The sequence below is a fragment of the Poecilia formosa genome, unplaced genomic scaffold, assembly GCF_000485575.1.
Source record: "Poecilia formosa unplaced genomic scaffold, Poecilia_formosa-5.1.2 Scaffold533, whole genome shotgun sequence".
NCBI classification, from domain to species: Eukaryota; Metazoa; Chordata; class Actinopteri; order Cyprinodontiformes; family Poeciliidae; genus Poecilia; species Poecilia formosa.
In genome coordinates, this window is record NW_006800472.1 from 239,330 (window position 1) to 263,478 (window position 24,149).

Consider the following 24,149-nt stretch of genomic DNA (forward strand, 5'->3'; position numbering starts at 1 on the left):
ACTGATAAAGTTTACATCTAACAGGAAACTTGTGTTTTCACTGCGGCTCCTCATGACCTGGTGGGATTCGACCTGCACTTTATCTCTGACCAGACAAACAAGAAAAGAAAACAAAACAAAACCTTCCGTAATGGAAGAACGACAAAATGGAAAAATGTTGTGATTTTGAAATTGTAACTTTTTTCATGTCAGATGAAGCAGCCTCATCTCATTGGCCAGAACCACTGGACTCTGTGGTTATTCAGAGCCCAGTGAGTTTTCTGCTGCTTGTGTAGAGATGCTTCCAGCTTGAGAGCATCACTGTGGTCACTCTAAAGTGATGCTGGTCTTGACCCCTCTGGAGACCACATTTCTCAAGCCTTGATTTTTACCTCATCCATCCATCCATCCATTTTCTGAACACCCTTGTCCCTCAGTGGGGTCAGGAGGGGTGCTGGTGCCTATCTCCAGCTAACGTTCCGGGCGAGAGGCGGGGTACACCCTTGACAGGTCGCCAGTCTGTCGCAGGGCAACACAGAGACACACAACCATGCGCGATTTTTACCTCAGTCTAAGCTATATTTTTGTTTGGTATTGTCTTGATTTTTTTTTTTCTAAAGACCACAGAAGCAACATCCCTTTTAAATGCAGCTTTGTGAGAAAAGACTGAGGGTTTGAAACTGTGACATTACTGAGAAGTCACAGAAACTGATTGGTCTGGTTATTATCTTGTAACTTGTTCAGTCTAAAGCGTTTGTGGGACTCTTGCTGCCACGGCTGATTAGCTGATGCATATTAAGTGACTAAAATCGAAGATGAGGTCATGACTCCAGCAAAGCAGCACGTATTTATTCTCTCTTCAACAGATAGCGATGCTGATCAAGGAGCAGATTAACTGGGAGAATGCCTCATTTTAATAACCTTCACAATAACCTGCTGGCCATCACCAACCAGGATGAACAGAGCTGGATCCAGGAGAGAGCTGAGGCTTAAAATCATTTCATCTGGTTGGTGCTGCACTAAAACCGCCCTCTGGATTTCTGATTCTGGGTCAGTGATGAGGGAGTCAGTAATTGTGTCTCAGATGAGCTGATGGATGACTGTGACATGACTGGAGCCACAAAGGCAGACAGAGAGAGTCCATGGCTTCATTGAATGGAAAATAATGCAACAGATCAATTTAATTTATTCTTAAAAAACAAACAAAAAAAAAAGAATAAAAGGAATAATACTAAAGATACAAACTGTTTTAGATTGAAACAGGTGTCGGTCATGTACCTAAGATATGTTCTTCTTTGATGCTTTGTCATTCTTGCTATTTAATATATTCTTGTGCAAAAATACAGATCACCTGATTTCACTGATTTGTGTTAATGTGCGTACCGTACCTTTAATGTCTTGTCGGATGTGAACGTTTTGAAAACAGATACAACCCACAGTGCTTTATGAAAAGCAAAAAAAAAAAACTTTTAACTTTATTATACATTGAGATTATACTTTTTCTGTTATAATGAATAGCTATGAAGACAATACATGTTTTTACACCACAAACGTCCAGCTGGAGGAGATACTAAAGACGGCCAAACAAAACAGTGGAAATCACATATAGGGTATTTTCATAAAACGCTATTGAAATATAAAAGGAAAATACAATAAAAAGAAATAAAAAAATACCTAGCATGGAAGCTCATATTTAAAATTCATTCAACTGCTCCATTTTTTATAGTGACATTTTGAGATTATAATAATCCAGCACCATCAAGATAAGCATAACATTCATGAATATGTAATAGTTAACTGAAAACACATGCATTTGTTCAGCTGGTTCATCAGTATGCTGCAACAGTACCACAAAATCACAATGATTTTAATTAACATCTTTATTAGGAAAACTCTCCTCTGTTCCATTTCTCACTTCAGATGGCAAACTTTATGGATCTGAAACAAAAAAAGGAACAATAAATGATATGAAGTGTGTCAGGTCTAAGAATAAAACTTGAATACTATGCTGTCATAAACCTGATGGTTTGTTTACAAGTATGCAACCGAGATATGGAGAGAAGACAAGTGTACAGAATGACCAGGGCCAAAGTGACCTGAAGGCTAAAATAATACAACAGAATCCTATAAACTGCACCAGAATATTTAGTAAGAATAAACAGGAAAACTTCACTCGCTAAGTCTAAATTCACATCAATGTAGTCAGATTTCTCTTCCACATCCTAATTATATTAGTATTATTATTATTACAGAACCTGTAGTTGTTTTGTTTTCTATTTAGTCAGCTCTGGTTCTAACATCCCACATTCAGTGAACTTACCTTTCATTTTGAGCGGGATGCGAGGTTTGACTTTCTTGTCCTCATTCACTCTTTGATCTGAAAGGATTACATTTTTATTTTACTAAAAGTCATTTTTTTTTAAATACACAGTCATCCTTCATGAATCAGTTTATACTCCTACCATTGACCGGATTTTCTGATTGTCTCATAAACGGCAGAATCACCTACGGGGTGGAAATGAAGACAGTGACAAACCACAATGTCTCTAATTTAGCCTCTAAATGGTTCCAGCATGATTATTATGTTGGATACATGTGTTATGCATATATATTCATTTGTGTGTTTTAGCATTTATTTAGCATAAGACCCATTTATCCAATAAATACTACATTGTGAGGACCCTCTGCTGATTATGGGGCTGAAAGCACGGGCCACATATCAGATGCTGGTTTTGGGTTAGGGGTTCGGTTTAGGACTAAACTGTGAGCTGAGTTTAGGGTTGTGCTGAAGAAATGAGTGGATGCCAATGTATATATAAAGACATTATTATTACAGCGAAAGCAGCAGTGGATCGTTAATATCAGGCTTAATGGAAATAATTATTGGAACTTTAGTGAGGACTGACCTTGAAGGAGAGATGAGTATATCTGGTTTGGCGTTTCAACCTGTTGATGAGGAGCTGTGCCTGAGGTCTCGGATCTGTGACACTGAGAAAGCCTGAAATATATAAATATATATATATTTACACATTTAATTTAGGAAAACAGTCATTTTGCTTATACATTTTTCAAACTTAAAGATCTTTCCAGCATTACTCTGTAGTAAAAGGCAAAAACGAAAGAAAGGTTTGCTTACCTGTTGCGTAAAATTGCTGCAGAAGAGACCGAAAGTTAATATACCACATAAAGAGATTGTGGACAAAAAAATACATAACTTCATACAGAACAAGTAAGATAATGACTGTGTTGACATTCAAGAACAGGCAGAAAACATTTGTAATGTACCGACCCAACACGATGACGAGGAGGACAGTCAGCAGGAAACCAACAACTAATCCAATAATCAGCGACTCCGGAAGAGAAGAACTTGATGCTGTCAAGAAAATAAAGAATATGTTTCAAAGAGAACATGATTTTTAGATGGCAAAAAGAAAAAAAGAGTTCACATGCATATAAAAGCGTGAGCTTCTTTCATATTATAATGAGACAAGCAGCTTTGTCTTATTGTTGCCTGTTTTTGGTTCTCCTGTAAAAGTCTTTGCAGTAAAATTAAAGTTAAAGCTACAGGCAAAGCAGAAACAGCTAAGAAACAAAACGGAGGCACAAATTAGAGTTACACATTTTTATTCAATGTCAAAGTGGAAGGCGATGAAAAACATTTAAAGTACATTCATAAAACCCACCTTTCACTGCCACCCAGCTCTGTGGAGACGCCTTTCCTGAATGTTCACACCTGTAGAAACCTTCGTCTGAAGCCGACGCTGCAGGGATACTCAGCTCTCCTCTGACTGTGTTCTGGATAAGTTTATCATTTTTGTAGAATCCCACAGTGGACGTGAAGTTCCCTGTCCTCAGTTCGCAGCCAAGAGTGACAGGATCTCCCTCATTAACGGGATGTACAGGACTCACCAGGATTAAATCACCATCTGGAAAACAGCAGACCTTTATGTAAGACGGAGATCATTGTATTAAAAACTATTGAGAATATTTGATAATTTATAATGTACAGTGTCATCTATTTTTTAATTATCTAAAATTTCAAGATGCAAATTTCTTCTTTTACTCAATTACAACATTTCTAAGTTAGGACTATGAACAAGTGAGGAAATATTACAATTTATATTAAATCAAAACAAGAAATAAACAAAACAAACCATGTATTGTGATGTTAACTGCATTGCTGCACCCCTCTGATTCAGACTCACACCAGTACACTGCAGTAGAGGGCCGGTAAGCTATCATTTCTGTTGTGAATCCATTTACTTTCTCGGAGTAGCTGTATAGTGAAGACCAGGCATAAATTCTGCTAGGAGTCATCACTCTCCACTCAGTAGAGTTTCCTCCACAGTTCAGAGTCACAGACTCAGAGGTGAAGTGTTGCTCTCTGTCAGGACTCACTGAGAGAGACGCTGCTGGATGGGAGACTAAATAAAACATAATAAAAAAATACATATTTGGAGAAAAAAAGCAGTGTCGATGAATTAGTTTTTGTTGTTTTTATTTGGAATTATTTATTTGTTCGCATTATTAATAACGTCTTTCAGACAGTTTTTGCTTCATTAAGTTTGTTCTTCTTTTGGAACAAGTTTAAACTAAACTGAACATTTGTCACATTGCACATGGGATTATTTTAGGTATTACCAGTGTGTCAAATTAAAAATACAAAGCACTGACCTGCAGACCAGACAAACTTTGGTTCACTGTAATCAGTAAAATACTTTGGGTTTCCTCTTCCAGCTCTACATGTAAATCCTGCTGTTTGTTTCTGACCGTGAATCATAAAGGAGTTCTCTACAGTCCCACTGATGCTACCAGGCAGCAGCTCATATCTGTAGCTATTCTCAGACTTATCAGGAACAGCTTTATACCAGTAGATCCTCCAACCTGCAGACTGGTCGTCATGGTTACATCTCAGAGTCACTGAGGCTTCAGGATTCAGCCATGATGAAGACACAGTGAGGACTGACTTTGGTTCTGTAGGACAGAGAAATGTTTTTATAATTAAAAACATGTTCCAGCTTCTATAATGTATGATCACAATATCATAGAAATAAAAGTTGAAAATAATATCAGTAGTGACCTTGTTCACTATATTTACCTACAGCCAACAACATTTTTCAACCAAGACAAAAACTGCTGAGATACTTTATACAGATAAAAAATAAAAATCCTTAAAACATCTAGTCTACTTTTCATGTGTTCACATGTGCAAGAGGTTAATGTGAACTACAGTCATTGTTAGAATCATTCAAATACAAAGCAAAACATGTTCATATATAATAACCTACTGTATATCGTGATGTTGACTGCATTGCTGAACTCTGACCCAGACTCACACCAGAACACTGCTTTATAGGCCGACTGACTGTCGAAAATACATGAAGATCCATTCATTGTCCACCAGGTGGAGCAGTCATACAGATATGACTGAGTGTTTATTTCTCTATAATATCTTATTCTCCAATCAGTAGATTTTCCATCACATTTTAATGAGACGTTATGATCAGTGAAATGTTTCTCTCCTTCAGGACTCACTGTCAGAGAGGCTGCTGAATCTGAAAAACAAAGATTTGCAAACATTTAATTTAGTAAACAAAATGATTAATTTACTGAATAAGAACATTTGTATACTTTCCCATTTATTTATTTCTGTTATTGTTAAAGCTGTCATTAATCAGACTGTATGACCATCTAATCCATAGGAAAGGAACAGTTTACTAACTTTACATGCTGTTATAGGTTGCTGTATTTAAATCCATGTAAATGGTAGTTAGTCATGACTGGTGAACAGAAGCAGCTGGATGTAAATTGGTAAAAAGACAGCACTACATCAGAACTCATATCACTTATATTTTTATCATCCCATCTCATCATTAAAATCTTATACAGCTCTACCATTTGTGTGATTGTTCCTGCTTATGTGAGTTAGGAAGGTAAACGATATTTTAGTTCAGTTCATTTATTTCAGTTAGGTAACTTTCATTAACCTGAAATATTCCCCCTTTTTTCCTACCCTGTAGTTCTGAGTTATTTCTGGTTCTATTGAACATAAAACTGACCTTTTGTGACTAAATGAGTTCAGTACAGTTTCTATTTCCTGATGAATTTCTNAAAAATGCTATTATAGCATGCAACACTTACTTTACATGCTTTTGTCACAGTGAACTAAATTGCATAGAAAATATTGCCGATATGCAATATGTTCATCTTAAACCAAAATTTGTCAATTGTATTTTTAAACATGTTTTACTTGGACTGAGTGTTCTCTAAACTGAGTGAATGTAGAACATGTGGATGAAAAGAAGCAAGACTGACCTGCAGACCAGACAAACTTTGGTTCACTGTAATCAGTCAAATGCTCTGGGTTTCCTCTTCCAGCTCTACATGCAAACCCTGCTGTTTGTTTCTGTCCATGAATGATGAAGGAGTTCTCTACAGTCCCTTTGATAGTGCCAGGCAGGTTTTCAAACCTGTATCCACTGGGAAAGTAAAAACTCCTACGTCTGCGTGCAGCAAACTCCATAATAGGTAATAAATCAGGAACAGCTTTATACCAGTAGAACCTCCATCCTGCAGATGGATGTTCCACCTCACAGCTCAGAGTCACTGAGGCTCCAGGACTCAGCCATGATGGAGACACAGTGAGGACTGGCGTTGGTGCTGTTGAAGAAAGTTTCTCAGTAACAGAAGAATTTAAATAAGTGATCTAGCTTAACATAAAAAAACAATGTTACTTGACTTACACGAAGCATATCTCCTCGTAAAGGGAGCGCTCCACCAAGTGACATCATGTGGATCACTTTTCCTCCTGCCTCTACACCAGTAGTACTTAGAAAATGAATAATCTAAACTAAGTATGTCATTTTGGGTTGATGGTGCATCCCCACTGGATGAAATCCATTCAAAAACCCAATCTGTAGGTTGTCCCTGAATCTCACATCTCAGAATGATCTCACGATGATAATACATCGTAGACCAGTTTGGCTGCTGAGTCACAACAGGTCTCTGTTTGTCTGTCGCTGTTCCAAATTAAAGGAAAAAATTGATAAGGATTATTTTCTGTATGAACCTCAAAAATCGATGTACTAACTCATTGAAACACCTACCAGGTATGTCGACAGTAACTGACTGACTGGACTCTGTGTAGTAAACTGGACGTCCTCTTCCTGCTCTGCAGAAATACAATCCATTCTCTGACGTAACGAGTTCTCCGTTTGTATCAGATTTCAGTTCCACAGGTTTAGAGGCGATCTCGACTCTGTACCAGTAGTAAGTCCAACTAGATGATGATGATGAAGATGGTTTAACAGAACAGGTTAGGGTCACAGTGCCCCCTGCTGAGTCTCTGTCAGGAATAATTTGAGCCTTCGGTCTCTGCTCTGTTGAGATAAAGAGGTAAACTATTGTTAAAAAAGAACAAAAAGAACAAAAATAAACACTAAAAAACACTGCAGCTGCAAATTAAACATCAGTTTCTTAATGGCATTGAAATAAATGCTTTCAACTATCAAACTCAATATTCTTAGTGTTTAAACTAATAGGCTCGTTAAGTGTTGTAGGAACAAAACTGACATTCACTCTGTATTTAAAAAAAAATAATTCAAGGGTCCTGCTACACCACTCCAGACTGTTGTCCAAACTGATATTTATTTCCTAAATTTTTGATTAAAAGAAAAATCTACAAGGTTTTCCTTTAGTCTGAAATGTAAGGCACTCTCAAACAATTTTCGTGAGACATTTCTGAATATTTGTCAACTGTCATCCCTCCATTTATGCAGAAAAACTTCTCCAAAGTAGACAGCTTCTTCCAGCATGCTTGATGAAAAGGTTATTGTTTGTGAGATGAGCAGTCCACAATGGTATTTCTCATGTTCATGGCACTCTGTAAGGAATGCTTTGGCAAAATTCAACAATGCCACTATGTTCATCAAGCCACACTTCCACAAAGACCAAATCGACAGAAGGTTTTAGCAATGGTTTGGTTAAGATGGGAGGATTGGATTCTTGGTGATCTTTCTCACCAGAATGTGCCCAGTTTATTTGGACAGGTGTAAGAAGACTCTTGTCTCATTTGAAGTCACTCACCAAAAGTCTTCAGACAAGCAAGTGTTTGTTAACACTGCACTGAAATACTACATTCGTACTACAATTAAAAGGTAGAATTGTGTTCTTGCGCTGCAGCAAAACAACATTTCGAGGTCTGTCTATAAATAATATCTTTTTTATAACAGTAAGTACAGATGAAACCAAAAAGGTCTATGTTTTACACTATAATGAAAATAACGGGATCTGGATCAAGATGAATTTTATTCCCACCAGAAACTGTGACTGTCGTGATGTCGCTCCACTCGGTCGATGAATACAGATCCTGCTTGTTTCTCCCCAAACACCTGTAGTTCCCACTGCTGGACTCAGATGCATCAACAATTCGGTATTCATTCGTTGGTAATGTATCTGATATTGGCTTGCTCCATTCATAAACCCATTCGTTGTTTCTACCTCCAGAAATCTCACATCTAACAGTGATCGTCTCTCCAGAGTAAATCACGGGCCAGTCAGGCCTCAGAGAAACAGAAGCCATATTGGAAACTGTGAAAACACAATACAGGTGAGAAAAAAGTGGTGAATTGTTAAAGATTAGTCATGGATCATGCTAACAGCCATGAACGTCACCATAACTACCTCTTTTCTCAATGGTGATCCGATGACTTTCTTCAGTGAAGAAGACTGGGCTTCCTCTTCCTCCCTGACAGTAGTACACTCCTCCCTGAGAGATACTGATGACATTTTCTGATTTTCCTTCGTCAACGGTCTGAACTTCAGAAATGTTGCCAGTGTGTCTGAACCAGTAGTATTTCCACTCGGTCGGATTGTCCACAGAGCAGGTGAGTGTTACGTTGCCCCCTACTGGTATGAGTCTTTTATCGGCCCTCACCGTGGGTCTTGGTTTATCTGTGGTTTATTTGTGGTGAGAATAAAGCATCATTTGCTGAAAAAATTACCAAAAGACACACAAAAAAACGAAAATAAATACTTACCTGATACTCTCAGATGGCATGTTTGGCTCCACTCGGTTGAGGAAAATGGATCTGCTCTCCCCCTACACCAGAAGTCACCACTGGAGAAAACAGAGGCTCTAATATGAACTGTTCTCTCTCTTGATGGCGGCTTTGAAGTTGTTGTTCTCCACTCGTATTCCCACTTAGAGTTTCCTCCTCCCTTTATCTCACAGCTCATGGATATTGCCTCACCGCTGTATATCTGACTCCAGTCATGTTGCAAAGCAACATTTGCCTGGTTGGACACTGATTATGGTTTGAGTACAGAAAAAAAATTAAGCTGTGAATGCCAAACAACACTGTTCAGCTCATGTTCTTTTCTTCATGTTGTGAAACTCACATGTGTTCTCAATGTAGAACATTTCACTGGGCTCAGTCAAGAAATCTGGGCTTCCTCTTCTTCCTCTGCACCAGTAGATGCCTCCACGGTGGATGTTGATGGTGTTTTTGGCAACATTGCTTTCAATCTGGCCTTCAGAGAATATGTGCCTGAACCAGTCATACTTCCATCCGGCAGAGTCTTGAACTGAACAGGTAAGTTCAGTCGGTCTGTCCTCTGAAATGGTCTTCCTGTCTGCAGTCACAGTAGCTGTAGGCCTGTTGGCTGATTTATTTAAAAGCAGTTTTGTTTTACATTATTATTATTATTATAGATATTTAAAAATAACAGCATCAAAAAATTATGTTTAGGCTACATAGTTATTTCATTATTTTACATTATTTATATGTATAAACGTTAAATAAAAGTCAGAATTTGTGAATTCATTAGTATTTCACTGAGAGAAATAAGTAGTTGATCCTCAAACAAAATATGAGTAACTGGTGGTAAAACCCTAGCGTTACCAAGTTTCCAGAAATCTCAGGAGGGATTTCAGTCCACTCCTCTTTACTCTATACTCTCTCATTTCTGAAAGTTCAAAGGTTTCTTTGGATAGGTGACTTCGCAAAAGGAAAATATGCTTAAGATGTGCTTTAACCCTCCTGCAGTCCTAGTTTGACACTAACGAAGAGAACAGCAGATGTCACGGTCAGACAACGGTCAGAAGTGACAGGAGTATATCCCCAAAACTACAAGAAAAGAAAAACTTTGTACGAGAGGAAAATATTTATTATCCAAAGTTGGGCCTCCATTTAGCTGAAATGTACAAAATTATGACAATCGTGCCAATCATGAAAATGCATATTAATGTTAGGATGCATATATTTTCAAATATGAGTAAAGAAATAAGAAATTATCCCATTCTGGCATTTAGCCAATAATATGTGATCATTGTAAGCAGAACAGGCACTGCCTACTGGCCTACTCGCAAAAAGTGCATGTCTATCTCAGAGCATGTTTACTTTAAGACATCTTAGAATGATTTATCTCCTTTATGTTTCCATGGAAACCCTAGAGTTGAGAACAGCTTAACAGAAATAACCCAACTATGACACCTTCTGGTCAGGCAGGAAGCTGGCTTCTTATCGTCCTAGTTGTATTTTGTGACTGTCAAACAGTCACAGTTCTGTTTTTGTGTTAAGCTCCAGATTTTTAGCAAACATTCAGACGACATCAAATAGGAAAGAGATGTTCACAATCGTTTTATCTCAAACAATCTTTTTTTCTAACAGTATTCTAAGATATTGCAGAGGTTATTTAGTGGAGTTGAGAAACAATTTGAATTAAGAAGAAAATGATATTGCAGAGGATGTGTGCAAACAGCATGCAATGTTTTCATTACCTGCTCAAGCTCCACAGCTTGAGCATTTCTGCTTTTTTTTTTTGTCACTTCTGTAAAAGACTTAGCTGCGCAACTCGGTCTGCAACTACCCAAAGTGACTTCACTGTGGTCAGTTCAACAGCAGCAGAAAAGCTGATACTATCTATGAGTGCTGGAACATGGCCGCATATGCTCCCCCTCCAGACCCGCCTCTAAGCGAAGGTCTTGAGTCAACAATACCATTCAAGGAAAAATGCATATATGTAGTTAATGTATGTATGTCCCCTCCCACCCTCAACACTGACATCATCCTGCTCAAATGAATGTTGGATCCAACATTCATTCCAAATGAATGTTGGATCCAACATACGAAATGTTGAAGTTCATAACTTCAACATTTCCAACATGAAATTTACAAATGAAATCATCAAACAGGATGCAGACTTCCCAGGTTAAGGAAACTTGAAGCAAGACAACTCAAACTTCACTCTCTATCCAAACTCTATGTCAGATGCCTAAGCTTGTGATGCTTCTGATGCCAAACCCGACTGCAAAGACGGTAACGTGAACATACCTGCCACAGAAAGCGTGATGTTGTTACTCTGCTTGATGAACCCTGGCGAGTCCTTATGATAAGCGGAGCACTGGTATCGCCCGCTCAGGTCGGTCGTTAGGTCGAGTTGAAGGAACTTTGAAACATCTGACTTGGAGACAATGTGTTGACCGTTTCGGTGGAATACGTAGCTCCAGTTAGAGTCGTATCCTGCTGTCATGTTGCATGTGAAGGTAACGGACTCTCCAAGAAATAAAGTGGATGAACTGGGGTCATGGGTCAACTGAACATCTAGATTAAACAACAAAAAACACAAGATGTAAACAATGAATGCTAGGCTGCTTGTGTTATGCCAAAACATATTCAACTGGAAAAGGTTTAAGAGTAAAATTAGTGTGAAGATCCAGAGTAACAGATAAAAAAAAAAGACGTTACGTCACCTTGTGCATGTCCAAAATTGAAGACCATATGCAGCACTAAAAAGCAGATTTTAGACATTAAACATCATAACTTACTGAGACATATTATACATTTGATAAACACACTGCCATTTCAGCCATACACACATACACACACACACAAATTGTACTCACAAAATAAAGTCACCCAACAGAGTGAGGTTTTCCCCATCCTAACCTACAAGATCTGACTTGTTCTGTATGAGCGTGAGTGGAGAAGGACAAGCAGAGAGTACAAGTTTAATGAAAATGGGGAACTGAGACGGTACATATCTTCATTTAGTGTCACAGTCCAACCCTCCTTCTACTTCCTTCTTTTAAAACACTGACCACATGAAGTTGTTCTACCACAAAAATAGAAAAAGAATGTCCCCTTGTCTCATGCAACCATCTTCTAACACTTACTGGCTCCCTGATGGCGTTTAAGTTTGCACTAAATGCTTGCAACTCTGTCAGAGAGTCTGAATAATGTTCTCCATTCCCTTCTGGGCCCACAGATCAAGTAGAAATTTCAATTAAAATCTCTTCCTTTTGCAAGAAATACATCTGCAGAGAGGTAAGAATGTGCTATTGTAAAGAAAAAGACAAAAATATCTTTAGGACACACGCTTCCTTGATGCATGAGGAACTGACAGAATAGAAAAACTTCAACCTTTTAGTCACTATTTATGTAATGTATCGGTAAAATAAAGATCAAACACCAGCTTTGTTTGTTTATAGTGATTTTGAAAAGCTATGACTCAAAAGTAAAAAAACAAACACAAAAACTAGAACGCCTCTGCACACAATCGCTCGTACACACACAGTCATGCATAAACACAAATGAGCCATCTGTATTTTATTAATGCAACATCTCAATTTTGATTCCAGATCAAACTTTGATTTAATGAGCATTCATGACGATTTCTCCAGATATCATCTAACCACCTTCCTTTTTTTTTCTTTATGACAAAAAAGTAAATAGTGTTAGGTTCTGGGGTTTTTTTAGGTGGTCCTTTGGTTGCTGAGTTATCTCCCCACTAGATGGAGTCCGAGAGGTGGCGGGCTGTGGTTTCATTGATGATGTCATCCTCTCACCGGAGGCTGATCATCTAATTGACGGCAGCATAAGAAGGGTGGAACGCCGGTACTTCAACGCCAGAGTGTCAACCTTAGATGGTACCTCCGGCCCCTCAGAGTTTTGCTCCGAGCTTTTGAGATCTGCCTGTTTTTTGTGTTGTGCTTCATTGTGGGTTTTTGCTCTCCTCAGGATCCTTCCACATCCGGTTGCCTGACCACTGGTTTCTCCCACGACGTCATGGGATCTTGCCCCATAGATGCCTGAAAGCCAAACCTCACCTGTTACTGTAAGATTCTGCCAGCCATTCAGAAGTCTCCGACCGGCCGTTCCACCTAGACTCAGCCGCTTTCAAGGACAAGCCTCCCTGTCCGCCCTCCAACGCCACTCTCCGAACCACCAAGCTCCACGGAGAAGCAAATCTATAGGTTAGAAAGAACTCCAGGACCAACCAACCCCCTCCAAGCCGTTCGAACGCACTGAGCCAGTAAGTTTACTTAATTCTCATTCACAACCTCCCGTTTCCCAGTCACCTGAACTCACCAAGCTTCTCTTATCTTCTCAGTGCACCGAGAGCAGCCGAGCAGTTTTCTGGACCAGCTTTCCTTTAATTGTTGCTTGCTGTAAATAAAACTTTTCATTTTTACATCCGTCTCTTTGGTGTTCCTGCATGTGGGTGAAATCCGTTAAACCCATCATGACAAATAGACCCAAAACAGAGATAAATATTTCAAATTAATAGAAAGTGAAGAAGAAAATAAAGCAAACTTTTAAAAACACTGGCAAAATAGATGAAATACAACTTTAATATGTGGATTTAAATTCAGAGAATCGAGGACATGTAAGATTTTGGACATTTTAACACCTGCTGCTTTAAACATTTCTATGCATGTGGGAAGCTTATTCGTTTATTCTTTTTAAATCAAGAGTGAAAAAAAAATTGCTGATTGATTCATACAAAGAAAAAATAATTCTAATCAAAATTGAAATTAGAGTTTAGGTTGAGCCTAAAAATCCCACCATAAGCATTGAATCTTGATAAGTATTTTTCTCGAACCTTCATAAAAGAACCACAGACAACGTATATGAATTTTATGGCGAAGCTTTTGCAAAAGGAGAAGACTCAGCAAACTGCTCCTCCGAGCCGTTCACAGAGCGTTCTAAAGACCCTTGGTTACAGCTTGACTTTTATTAACAAGCAAAAAGAGGGAGGATAGGTAAGGAAGACAGCAGAGACAAAACACTACTGCACACAGACAATTTCTAAGGTAGGGAGTATTCCGGTTGATAAGGAGGCACCTGTGGAAAAATAATTAAAGGTCTGGGAAACACACAGATAACTGTTTCACATGAAGACGAACAGGCAGATGTGACCTCCAGGTCAGTTTATACACACAGAAGGAAGAGAACACTTTAAACTGAAAATCACAATAATCTATAGACTGAATGTTGATTAACTATTAATTAACATTAGACTGAATATGAACTAAAGTAATAACAAAATGATAATACCAAAAAATCTCTAACAAATCTGATTTTATCTGTTTGCACACACTGCAAACGGACAGAAAATTACTGAATGACAGTTAAACTGGAGATGTAAGAGCAAGACTATGTCACATCCGGTGTCTTCAGTCTTTATCCAGAGCTGTGCTTCACTTCCGGATAAACCGCTACATTAGCTAATGCTAATGTGAATGCTTCGTTTTCCTGTGAATGAAGAGAGAAAACAAATGTAAGCAATAAAATTAATAATTGATATCAATTATTTTGTTTTTCAAAAAGCTCCGCAAAGCTTGTTTTTAACCCAAAATGATGATGAAAAATATTCACAAACTGTATAAAGTTTACAAATTAAAAACACGGTTCTGTACATTTTGTAGTACAGAACCGGATCATTACAGAAAAATAAAAACATTTAAGAAATAAAAACATCAATCGGTGTGTTTGAAGGTCTCAGATGTGTGTAACTTAAAAACTGTTGTGAGAATGACCCGACAGACTTTTTCAGAATCACTGAACGTTCCTGTAGCTCCTGTCTTCACAACAGAGTAAACAGCGCCCCCCACTGGTTCCCCGGGCTCACCTGATAATATCCACACACCGACTTGCGTTAAATACAGTCTAAACCTTTGAGAAACATAACATTTTTCACAAAGTATGTGTTTAACAAACTCACCCTTTTTTTCACCATGTTTTAAGTCAACAAGAGCATAAGTGATATGTTGGAATTCACGTGGATCTGAAACAAATCAAGAGTTTCTGTCATTCACTTGGACTCAGACTGAATTTTTCATGTGTTTTCTCTCCAAAATGTAAACAATACCATTTCCAGAACCTTCAGAGGGTCCCAGACAATCAGAGCCTAAAGCCAACAAAGAATATATTTTGTCACAACTTCACCTTAAATCCATAATAGAAAGTAGAACAGTAAAACAAAACAAAACAAAACAAACAAACAAAACTACAGTGTTTATGTGTCTTTGTTTTACTTTTTATTGGAGTAACCAACAGATACAGCTATTTTCAAAATCCACGTTTGACCTAAAATCAATAGAAGTCAAAACTTTCCTGATGCTCAAGCCATAATAATAATATAAGAAAAATATATAATGATGCTAATCAGTTTAAACACAAGCTATTTTTAGGGAACTATTAACTATTTTTTATCGCTTGAACCAGTGTTCAAACATACAACGTATTGTAAAAACACAGAAAGTTCTGATGATTTATGATTAAGATGTTTAGAAAATAAAGTCATACTGACCGCAAGAGGCAGCATGAATGTAAAAAAAGAGATAATTTGTTTCATGATTGTTTCAAAGATTTGTACAGTGGCTTTGAAATATAAGAATATTCAACACTATGTCTGGATACATTAAATAAACATAATGCAGCTTAAGAGAAAGAAGGCGTCACCTCTGGAGTTCCTGAAGCGACTCAGCAGCAGGAGGAGGAGAAGAAGAATGAAGACGATTCCACTGACTGTCCCAACAACCAGTAGCAAAGGAAATGAAGAGCTTTCAGGTCTGGATGCAGCTGTTGTGATTAAAAATAACTAATATTAATATTACATTTAATTTTCAAAATGTTTCCTTAAGTCAAGATTCATAAAAAAACACGGACTCTGCTCACCTTTAACTGCCATCCAGCTCTGAGGTGAAACTTCTCCTGAATGTTCACACTTGTAGAAACCTTCATCTGACTGAGACACTGCAGAGATCTTCAGCTCTCCTCTGCTGTCATTTTGGATCAGTTTGTCATGATGATAGAAAATCACATTAGAAATATTGTTTTCTCCTCTCAGTCTGCAGCTCAGAGTAACAGAAGCTCCTTCAGTCACAGGATGGACGGGGCTCACCAGGAGAAGATCTTCATCTGGAAACCAGACAGAGAAAATGAAGCTTCAGTCAGAAATCAGCTGCTGGAGACAATTAGAGGACATTTGGAAATTATTTTCCATTGATAAAATTAAATGAAGACATGGATTTTTTTCGTTTGTTGTATTTTTGCTGAAATCAGTTAGATGGAAACATAGTTACACAAGGTTTCTAGTTTTGACATAGTTACACTATTACCACCAGTGAACAGCAAAGACTCTACAGTCATCCATCCCTTGCTTTTACACCAAAGGATGTAACAATGTATTTAAAAAAAATAGCACAACATGAAAAAAGATAACCTACTCTGTACAGTGATGTTGACTGAATTGCTGAACTCTCCTGTTTCAGACTCACACCAGTACACTGCTTTATGGNCACTGCAGAGATCTTCAGCTCTCCTCTGCTGTCATTTTGGATCAGTTTGTCATTATGATAGAAAATCACATCAGAAAGTTTGTTTTCTCCTCTCAGTCTGCAGCTCAGAGTAACAGAAGCTCCTTCAGTCACAGGATGGACGGGGCTCACCAGGAGAAGATCTTCATCTAGAAACCAGACAGAGAAAATGAAGCTTCAGCCAGAAATCAGCTGCTGAAGACAATTAGAGGACGTTTGGAAATTATTTTCCATTGATAAAATTAAATGAAGACATGGATTTTTTTTTTGGTTTTTTGTATTTTTGCTGAAGTCAGTAACATTTTAGATGGAAACATAGTTACACAATGTTTCTAGTTTGGACATAGTTTGTCATGATTACATTACATAAAATAGTTTCTTACACTATTACCACCAGTGAACAACAAAGACTCTACAGTCATTCATCCCTTGCTTTTACACCAAAGGATATAACAATGTATTTAAAAAAAATAGCACAACATTAAAAAAAAAATAACTTACTCTGTACACTGATGTTGACTGAATTGCTGAACTCTCCTGTTTCAGACTCACACCAGTACACTGCTTTATGGCACCAGTCACGGTTAATGGTACATGAGGATCCAGTCATATTCCCCCAGTTGGAGCAGTCTGATACAAATGACTCTTGGTTTATTTCTCTAAACCCCTTCACTCTCCACTCAGCAGAGTTTCCTCCACAGTTCAGTGTCACAGACTCAGAGGTGAAGTGTTGCTCTCTGTCAGGACTCACTGAGAGAGACGCTGCTGGATGAGGATCTGAAGAACAACATGGAGGAAATAATCAAGACAAGCAGCCAACAAACATCTTCTCTGATATCGTCTTTAGTTATTGAACATCTGTTTAAAACATTCCATGCTTTTATATTCTGTCTAATAAAACTGCTTCAGCTCAACTTATTTTATTTTACCCTTTTAAAGTACCCATTAAAATCTGTGTTTAAGCACTTATATCAGTATAATTCTGTTAGTAATGATTTATTTAAATACTCAATGACAGATGCTGTCAGATCCCACGAATACTTCATCATGCAAATGTGTATCATTTTCTGATACCAAGAATCTGAACCACTGACTGGTTCTGATTCTTGACTGAACTTTTTACAAATCATGATTAGTAAGTAATTACACATGTGACAGTAGTTAAATAACCACATGTTCTTACAATTACTTCTAACTAAAACATAGAAAGTTACTTTTGATTTTAAAGCTGCTAAATAAAGATGCAAAAATATAATTTATGCCAAAAAAAAAAGCCACAAAATCACTATATGGGCTAAATGAAGATTAAAACTTTCTCATCCAACACAGGAGAGAACAGAAACACACTGACCTGCAGACCAGATAAACTGTGGTTCACTGTAATCTGTGAAATCCTCTGGGTTTCCTCCTTCAGCTCTACATGCAAATCCTGCTGTGTTTTTCTGTCCATGAACAATAATGGAGTCCTGTACCGACCCACTGATGCTACCAGGCAGCAGCTCATATCTGTAGTTGTTCTTTGATAAATCAGGAACAGCTTTATACCAGTAGATCCTCCATCCTGCAGATGAAGGTTTAACCTCACAGCTCAGAGTCACTGAGGCTCCAGGATTCAGCCATGATGGAGACACAGTGAGGATGGAATCTGGTGCTGTTGGACAAACACATATTAAATCTATTTGTGAGCTGAGAAAAGTCTTCAAAAAATATAAAATAAAAACCAAGAACAAAAGCAAATCAGAGCACTTGACAGCATTCTCCGGTTTGCAGCATTGTTGCAGTATTTGTCATTACAGCAGATATTTCGCAACCACTTTTGCAAACATCCTAATATGTTTGTTCTGATTAGTAAAAAAAAAACAAAACAACCTTTAATAAAACAGTAATGAACATTGTGTAACTTTTGGAGAAATAAAATGGATAATTTTTGAAATTATGGATCTGTGTCTTTATTACTATCAAATATATTTTACAACAGCTTTCTTGCATTACTTTGACCCTCTTTGTCACACTGCTGGGGATTTTTGAACTAGATCTAATCTTGTGGTTTTTTGTTTTTTTTTTGTCAGATTTGCTCTGTAACAGCCTGTTGATGATGTTTAATATTAATATGTGGTCTATTCATTATGAACTGCTGAACTGGACATGATACATTGTCAGGAGTGACAAATAAAACCAATGCTATAGGCTTTAAAACTAAACGAAGAACTTACTGTGTAACGTGAGGTTGACTGCATTGCTGAACTCTCCTGTTTCAGACTCACACCAGTACACTGCTTTATGGGACCAGCGACTTTTAATGGTGCAGGAGGATCCAGTTAGTGTCCCCCAGCTGGAGCAGTGGGATAAATATGACGACTTTTCAGTTTTTTCAAACTTCATCACTCTCCACCCAGCAGGATTTCCTTGGCAACTCAGCAGGACGTCATCTACAGTGAAAAGCTTCTCTCTGTCAGGACTCACTGAGAGAGCTGCTGCTGGGTGAGAATCTGACATTTAAGAAACAAGGACATAAAAAAACAAGTTTGAGACCAATGAAAAATATTTATTTTTACTCAAGATTGTGTCTACCCTTTCAACATTGCTAAAATGAGATTACTGGTGATTTTTTTTAATTCACATTGACTGAGATTATTATTTGTTTTTTTGTTTTTTTAACCAATGATCAATTATTTTACCACATGTATCGCACAAATCATTGTCAGAACATTGTCAAAATTACTTGTTGCTGCCAAGATAGTGAGTTGTTGAGAATATCATGAACAAACTAAATGATCACATCTGTAGTTATTGACTGAAGAGACACAGAACTGACCTGCAGACCAGACAAACTTTGGTTCACTGTAATCAGTGAAGACCTCTGGGATTCGTCTTTCAGCTCTACATGCAAATCCTGCTGTGTGTTTCTGTCCATGAATGATGAAGAAGTCATTTTCTGTCCCACTGGTGCTACCAGGCAAAAGCTTGTAATTGTATTTTGTGTGTGATCCATCAGGAGCAGCTTGGTACCAGTAGAACCTCCATCCTACAGATGGAGGTCTAACATTACAGCTTAGAGTCACTGGAGCCCCAGGATTCAGCCATGATGGAGACACAGTGAGGACTGATTCAGGCTCTGTTGAACAAAGAAACATTATTTTTCATGGCAACAAAACACAAAACAAAACAAAACAAAACAAAACAAAAATATGCTATAATGTGTTAAGCATAAAATAGTATTGATAAAATATTCAAAAACAACAAGAGCTTAAAATATGATAAATTACAAACACCATAAATGCATATTCCAGCACACAACTCTCACAATATCACAATATATAGTCTAAAACAAATCTGTTTAATGTCTGTTTTATAAACCATTTAAGTGCATAGAGAAAAATGTTTAATGACGCACTGTGTAACGTGAGGTTGACTGCGTTGCTGAACTCTCCTGTTTCAGACTCACACCAGAACACGGCGTTCTGGGGCCAAAGACTGAGAAAGCGACACGAGGATCCAGTCATGGTCCCCCAGCTGGAGCAGTACGATAAATACGTGGAATATCCAATTGTTTCAAACTTCCTCACTCGCCACGCAGCAGAGGATCCCTGACACTTTAACTGTACATCTTGTAGGTAGAAAAGCTTCTCTCCTCTGGGGCTCACTGTGAGAGACGCTTCTGGATGAGAACCTGAGTTGTAAAAAAGAAAACAACTTAAATTAAGGTGAAAGTTCACTGAAAATGAAAGAGTTTCATAAATCACATTGTTTCTTTTCTTTTTTTTTCTTTTACATTTTAAAGGTGTTGAGAATTCACAAACATTACAGATAAACTAGGTAGTCAAATAAAAAAAAATCTAATGTAAAACACATAGTTGACTTAAAATAATTTTAAATGTTAAAAAAATATATATTAACATAGATTTTGTCCACCTCTCAGACATTACATTATCATTCAAAACGATAAAACTCACATATTATGTTTTTATACAGCCGACATAACATCTACAGAACAGTGTCTATAACAATGAACATTTTTTGTTAAAGCAACACCGATGCACAGAACAATTATTTCTTTGACTAAGAGAAACAGAACTGACCTTCAGACCAGACGAACTTTGGTTCACTGTAACCAGTCAGATCCTCTGGGTTTCCTCCTTTGGCTCTACATGCATATCCTGCTGTGTCTGTCTGTCCATGAAGGATGTAAGAATCCTCGACGGTCCCACTGATACCATCAGGCAGCAGCTCATACGTATAGTTCTTGTTGGGTAGATCAGGAACAGCTCGGTACCAGTAGAACACCCAGCTCGACGACGAGGTTTTGACCCTACAGCTCAGAGTCACTGAGGCTCCTGGACTCAGCCATGATGGAGACACCGTGAGGAGTGGCACCCAGGCTGTGTGACAAACACATGTTGTCATTTCTCACATTTGTCCCTCAAACTGTGGTGCATTAGATGCTTTTATGCGTGTTTACAGATCATCCCAGGGCAGCACATGATTGAGAAGTGGAAGAAAAATGTTAAATGTTTTTCCAAATCTTTGGCAAATAAAACTCTGACATATATTTGCATCGAGCTCCGTTTACTGTCTGATACAATCCAGAGCAACTCAAGCATTTGCTTTAAACAGTAGTCTGGCGGGCGGATGTCTAAGGCCTGTGGGTAGGGGGGGTTTGCAGACTTCCTGTTTTGCTTGTAGCTTACTGTACGACTTCCTGTTTAGCTTTCAACAGTGTTAAAATATTTAACAATTTAGTATTTTTTTTATATCTAGTATCTCAAAACTCTGAGGCAACAGCAGAGAACAAATCCACAAATGGATTTGTGGATTTGTTCAGTTTAAGCTAATCTGGATTTGCAAGGAGACTTCTCAGTTATCAGCACGGATCAAACCATCAACATGCGTACAGGCCAACGTCAGACATAACACCCATTGCAGAATGTGTGGTAATTTCCATGGACAGACCCCGTCTATTCTTACCAAGTTTGAAGCAATTTAACAGAAAAGAAAACATTTCATTGGCTAAACATGCAGAGCACTTAGAAAAGAATTGCATTTGTAGTTGCTGCAAAGGTTGCTTGTAACAGGGAGGTTGAACTCAAATCCATCGTACACTTTTTAGACTTTAATTTTAAAAAACAAACTTTGAAAATCACATATTTGTGTTACCCGTTTTTATACATTTTGATCTACTTACTGTTGGTCAGCCAAATGAAATAACAGTAAAATACATCTAACCGTTTTTCTAATCTGAAAGTGTCCTAAGGTATGAATAAATATTGCAAAATAAAATGACTAATTAGTAGTCCATTGATAGGTTGATTAACTTTACTGAGAAGCATTACAAAGGAAGGCTGCAGCTTGTGAAAGCTGATGAGAACTGAGTGAAGGAAGGAAGCAGAAAAGACAGAAGAAATGTTTAATCACCTTCAACGTCTCCACAGCAGAGCAGCAAGCTGAGAACTTAAGCAAAAAATAATAATAATAATAAACTTGTTTGTCAAATAAACATATTATAAATAGCTAAATAAATTAAATTAAATGTTGCATCAAGAATTGAATTTCTAATCTGAAGCAAAACTTGTAGCAAAGAGAAAAAAACTTCTCATCTCATATTTTGCTGTCCTAGTCGTCTCTTTTTACACTTTTTTTTAAAGTCTAAATAGTGCAGATGAAAAAGCGAAGTACTTACACAGTAAACATGTCACACAGAGCAAAGTGTGACCCATCCTCGTATCCAACACTGACGATTTACTTCAGAGAAAACTTTCCACTTTGACTGAGAGGATGAAACTAAAGCAGAAACTCTGGATGAGATCAGGAGTTTTCGGATCAAAATTTTAAAATCATCCTGTTTGCTTCTTTTTAGTACCTCTGCAGTGGGTTTCTTCTGCAGACCACTCTTACACTTCCTCCTTCCGCATCTCCTGTCCAACAGCTACACAGTGCAAAGGGACGGTTTCTGCACCTCTGAACATAATGTGCGTTGTCACTGAAATCCTTGTTGTGTGCATTACCAACCAAACAGATGGTAGATTAGTGTTTTTAAGTAGCTTCTTATATTCTTTTATTCACCAAGGCTTTGCAAAAATACAAATTTGATCAACATTTGGCCTGAAAATGCAGCAGAAACTTGATTTGATGTTTCAGTGCGTCTGCACAACAATGAAGTTGTCATTGTTAGACTACAGGCAATAGACTTTACAACACGATAGATCAAAACTGTAACACTTTAAAGGTTAACTTTACTCCATTCCATTGGAGAGATAAAAAGTCAAGCTGTGTCTTTGTGTTTCCGACAGTCACTCTGCTGTGAGCTTCAGGTTCAAAAAGAGATAAAGCAAAACCAGAGGGTCTTTAAGTTTGGCTGTAGATCCTCAGGTGATGACGTTGTGCTGCTGTTAAAAAACAATAAGAAAAAGTGTGTGGGAGTGTGAACAGCTGAATGTTACTTTCTTGTGCGCACCACAACCTTTGGTCTGGTCCCCCTGTGTTTCCTGTTTCATGCTGCTTTACTGTTGAGGGAAACGTTGCATCTCTTTATGTCTCTTTGGCTGCAGACAAACCAAATCAGTTGCTACTTCTGTATGCAGTGTAGGTGTAGAAATGGACGATTTACCAATCAGTGACTGGATGAGCACAAACATACACTGAATATCTGTTGTTGTTGTATCAACTCTCCAGATCTCTCAGGTCTTCTGGTTCTGGTTCTGCTCTGCATCCCCAGAAACCAGAACCAAACATGGAGAAGCAGCATTCAGCTTCTATGCACCACAAATCTGGAACAAACTTCCAGAAAACTGCAAAGAAGCCGAAACATCTTGGCAGACCAAAGGAACGATGAGGCCCCTTCAGTCAGAAAAATAGTGTTGCTATTTACATTCAGATCTCACAAACTACTTAAAGGTAAAACATGTTTGAAGTTGCATGTTAAGCATATTCTTTAAAAACTCTTACCTGAAGCACGACTGGACCAAACGATTTGATGACGCACTTCTCACTTATGGTTATTAATAATATATCTTGTGTCTCCAGTTGTTGTCATGATCATGTTTGCCAGACATTTCTTCAACTGAAGTAAAACTACATGATTATTTTGATCCCCAATAGAAAGCAGCTGTGCTGATGTAAACACCATCCTTCTCTTCCTTTTCCCTGAATCACAGTGAAGAAAAGGACTTTGTGCCACAAAGAGAATCTTTAACATGAATGTTCAAAGACTACATACAGTTTACATAAGGTGAAAAACAAGTGACACTTTGTTTCCATATGAAGCAAGAAAACACACGTGTTGAGTGTGTGACAAGGTGTGTCAGATGATGTCACCCTAGGCCTGGCCTTCCTAATTTAGTTCCTGTTTTGCAGGAACTAAACAGTTCAGTTCAGTTCAGTTCAGTAAACATATAAAAACAGAACTTGTGTTTACTTTCTGTCAATCTTATGATCATTTCGAGTCACCCAGCATCCTTTGCTTCCTGAAGACATTTATTTCTCTCCTCAGTGATTAAGATTATTGACAGCAGAGTTTTCCTTTAGTTAGAGCAGGATGTTTGTGTCACTATGAGCAACTATGAAGGAAACA

General features: G+C 37.9%; 2 protein-coding genes and 1 long non-coding RNA gene across 3 annotated transcripts; 1 reads left to right on the plus strand and 2 right to left on the minus strand.

Moving 5' to 3' along the window:
• Positions 1-1,254: 1,254 nt before the first annotated feature.
• Positions 1,255-12,000, minus strand: LOC103129295 (uncharacterized). The gene is made up of 18 exons (XM_016664968.1): positions 11,885-12,000; positions 11,732-11,767; positions 11,313-11,582; positions 9,379-9,642; positions 9,018-9,284; positions 8,662-8,931; positions 8,296-8,568; positions 7,086-7,358; positions 6,723-6,998; positions 6,295-6,639; positions 4,134-4,403; positions 3,663-3,905; positions 3,269-3,352; positions 3,116-3,131; positions 2,886-2,977; positions 2,442-2,484; positions 2,300-2,356; positions 1,255-1,917 (listed from the first exon to the last, which is right to left on the minus strand). Coding segments are annotated over exons 1-17 (3,060 nt in total). The 5' UTR covers positions 11,922-12,000; the 3' UTR covers positions 1,255-1,917; positions 2,300-2,355.
• A 734-nt stretch (positions 12,001-12,734) lies between these two features.
• On the plus strand, positions 12,735-13,491 carry LOC107834160 (uncharacterized). The gene is made up of 3 exons (XR_001659944.1): positions 12,735-12,907; positions 12,999-13,293; positions 13,372-13,491. It is a non-coding gene; the product is annotated as an uncharacterized LOC107834160 (long non-coding RNA).
• Positions 13,492-15,085: 1,594 nt separating this feature from the next.
• On the minus strand, positions 15,086-20,986 carry LOC103129305 (uncharacterized). Its single transcript, XM_016664965.1, has 9 exons — positions 20,662-20,986; positions 19,977-20,252; positions 19,398-19,697; positions 17,084-17,359; positions 16,715-16,731; positions 16,493-16,592; positions 15,942-16,184; positions 15,726-15,845; positions 15,086-15,171 (listed from the first exon to the last, which is right to left on the minus strand). Exons 1-9 carry the CDS (start codon positions 20,984-20,986, stop codon positions 15,086-15,088), a joined length of 1,743 nt encoding a protein of 580 aa, XP_016520451.1.
• Positions 20,987-24,149: the final 3,163 nt, after the last annotated feature.

Coding starts and splice junctions, on each gene's coding strand:
- LOC103129295 (XM_016664968.1), bottom strand. CDS start 11,921: ATGGGGAAAACCTCACTCTGTTGGGTGACTTTATTTT. Junction 11,768..11,884: donor CTGTTGGGTGACTTTATTTT/GTGAGTACAATT, acceptor TCTGCTTTTTAG/TGCTGCATATGGTCTTCAAT. Junction 11,583..11,731: donor CAATTTTGGACATGCACAAG/GTGACGTAACGT, acceptor TGTTTAATCTAG/ATGTTCAGTTGACCCATGAC.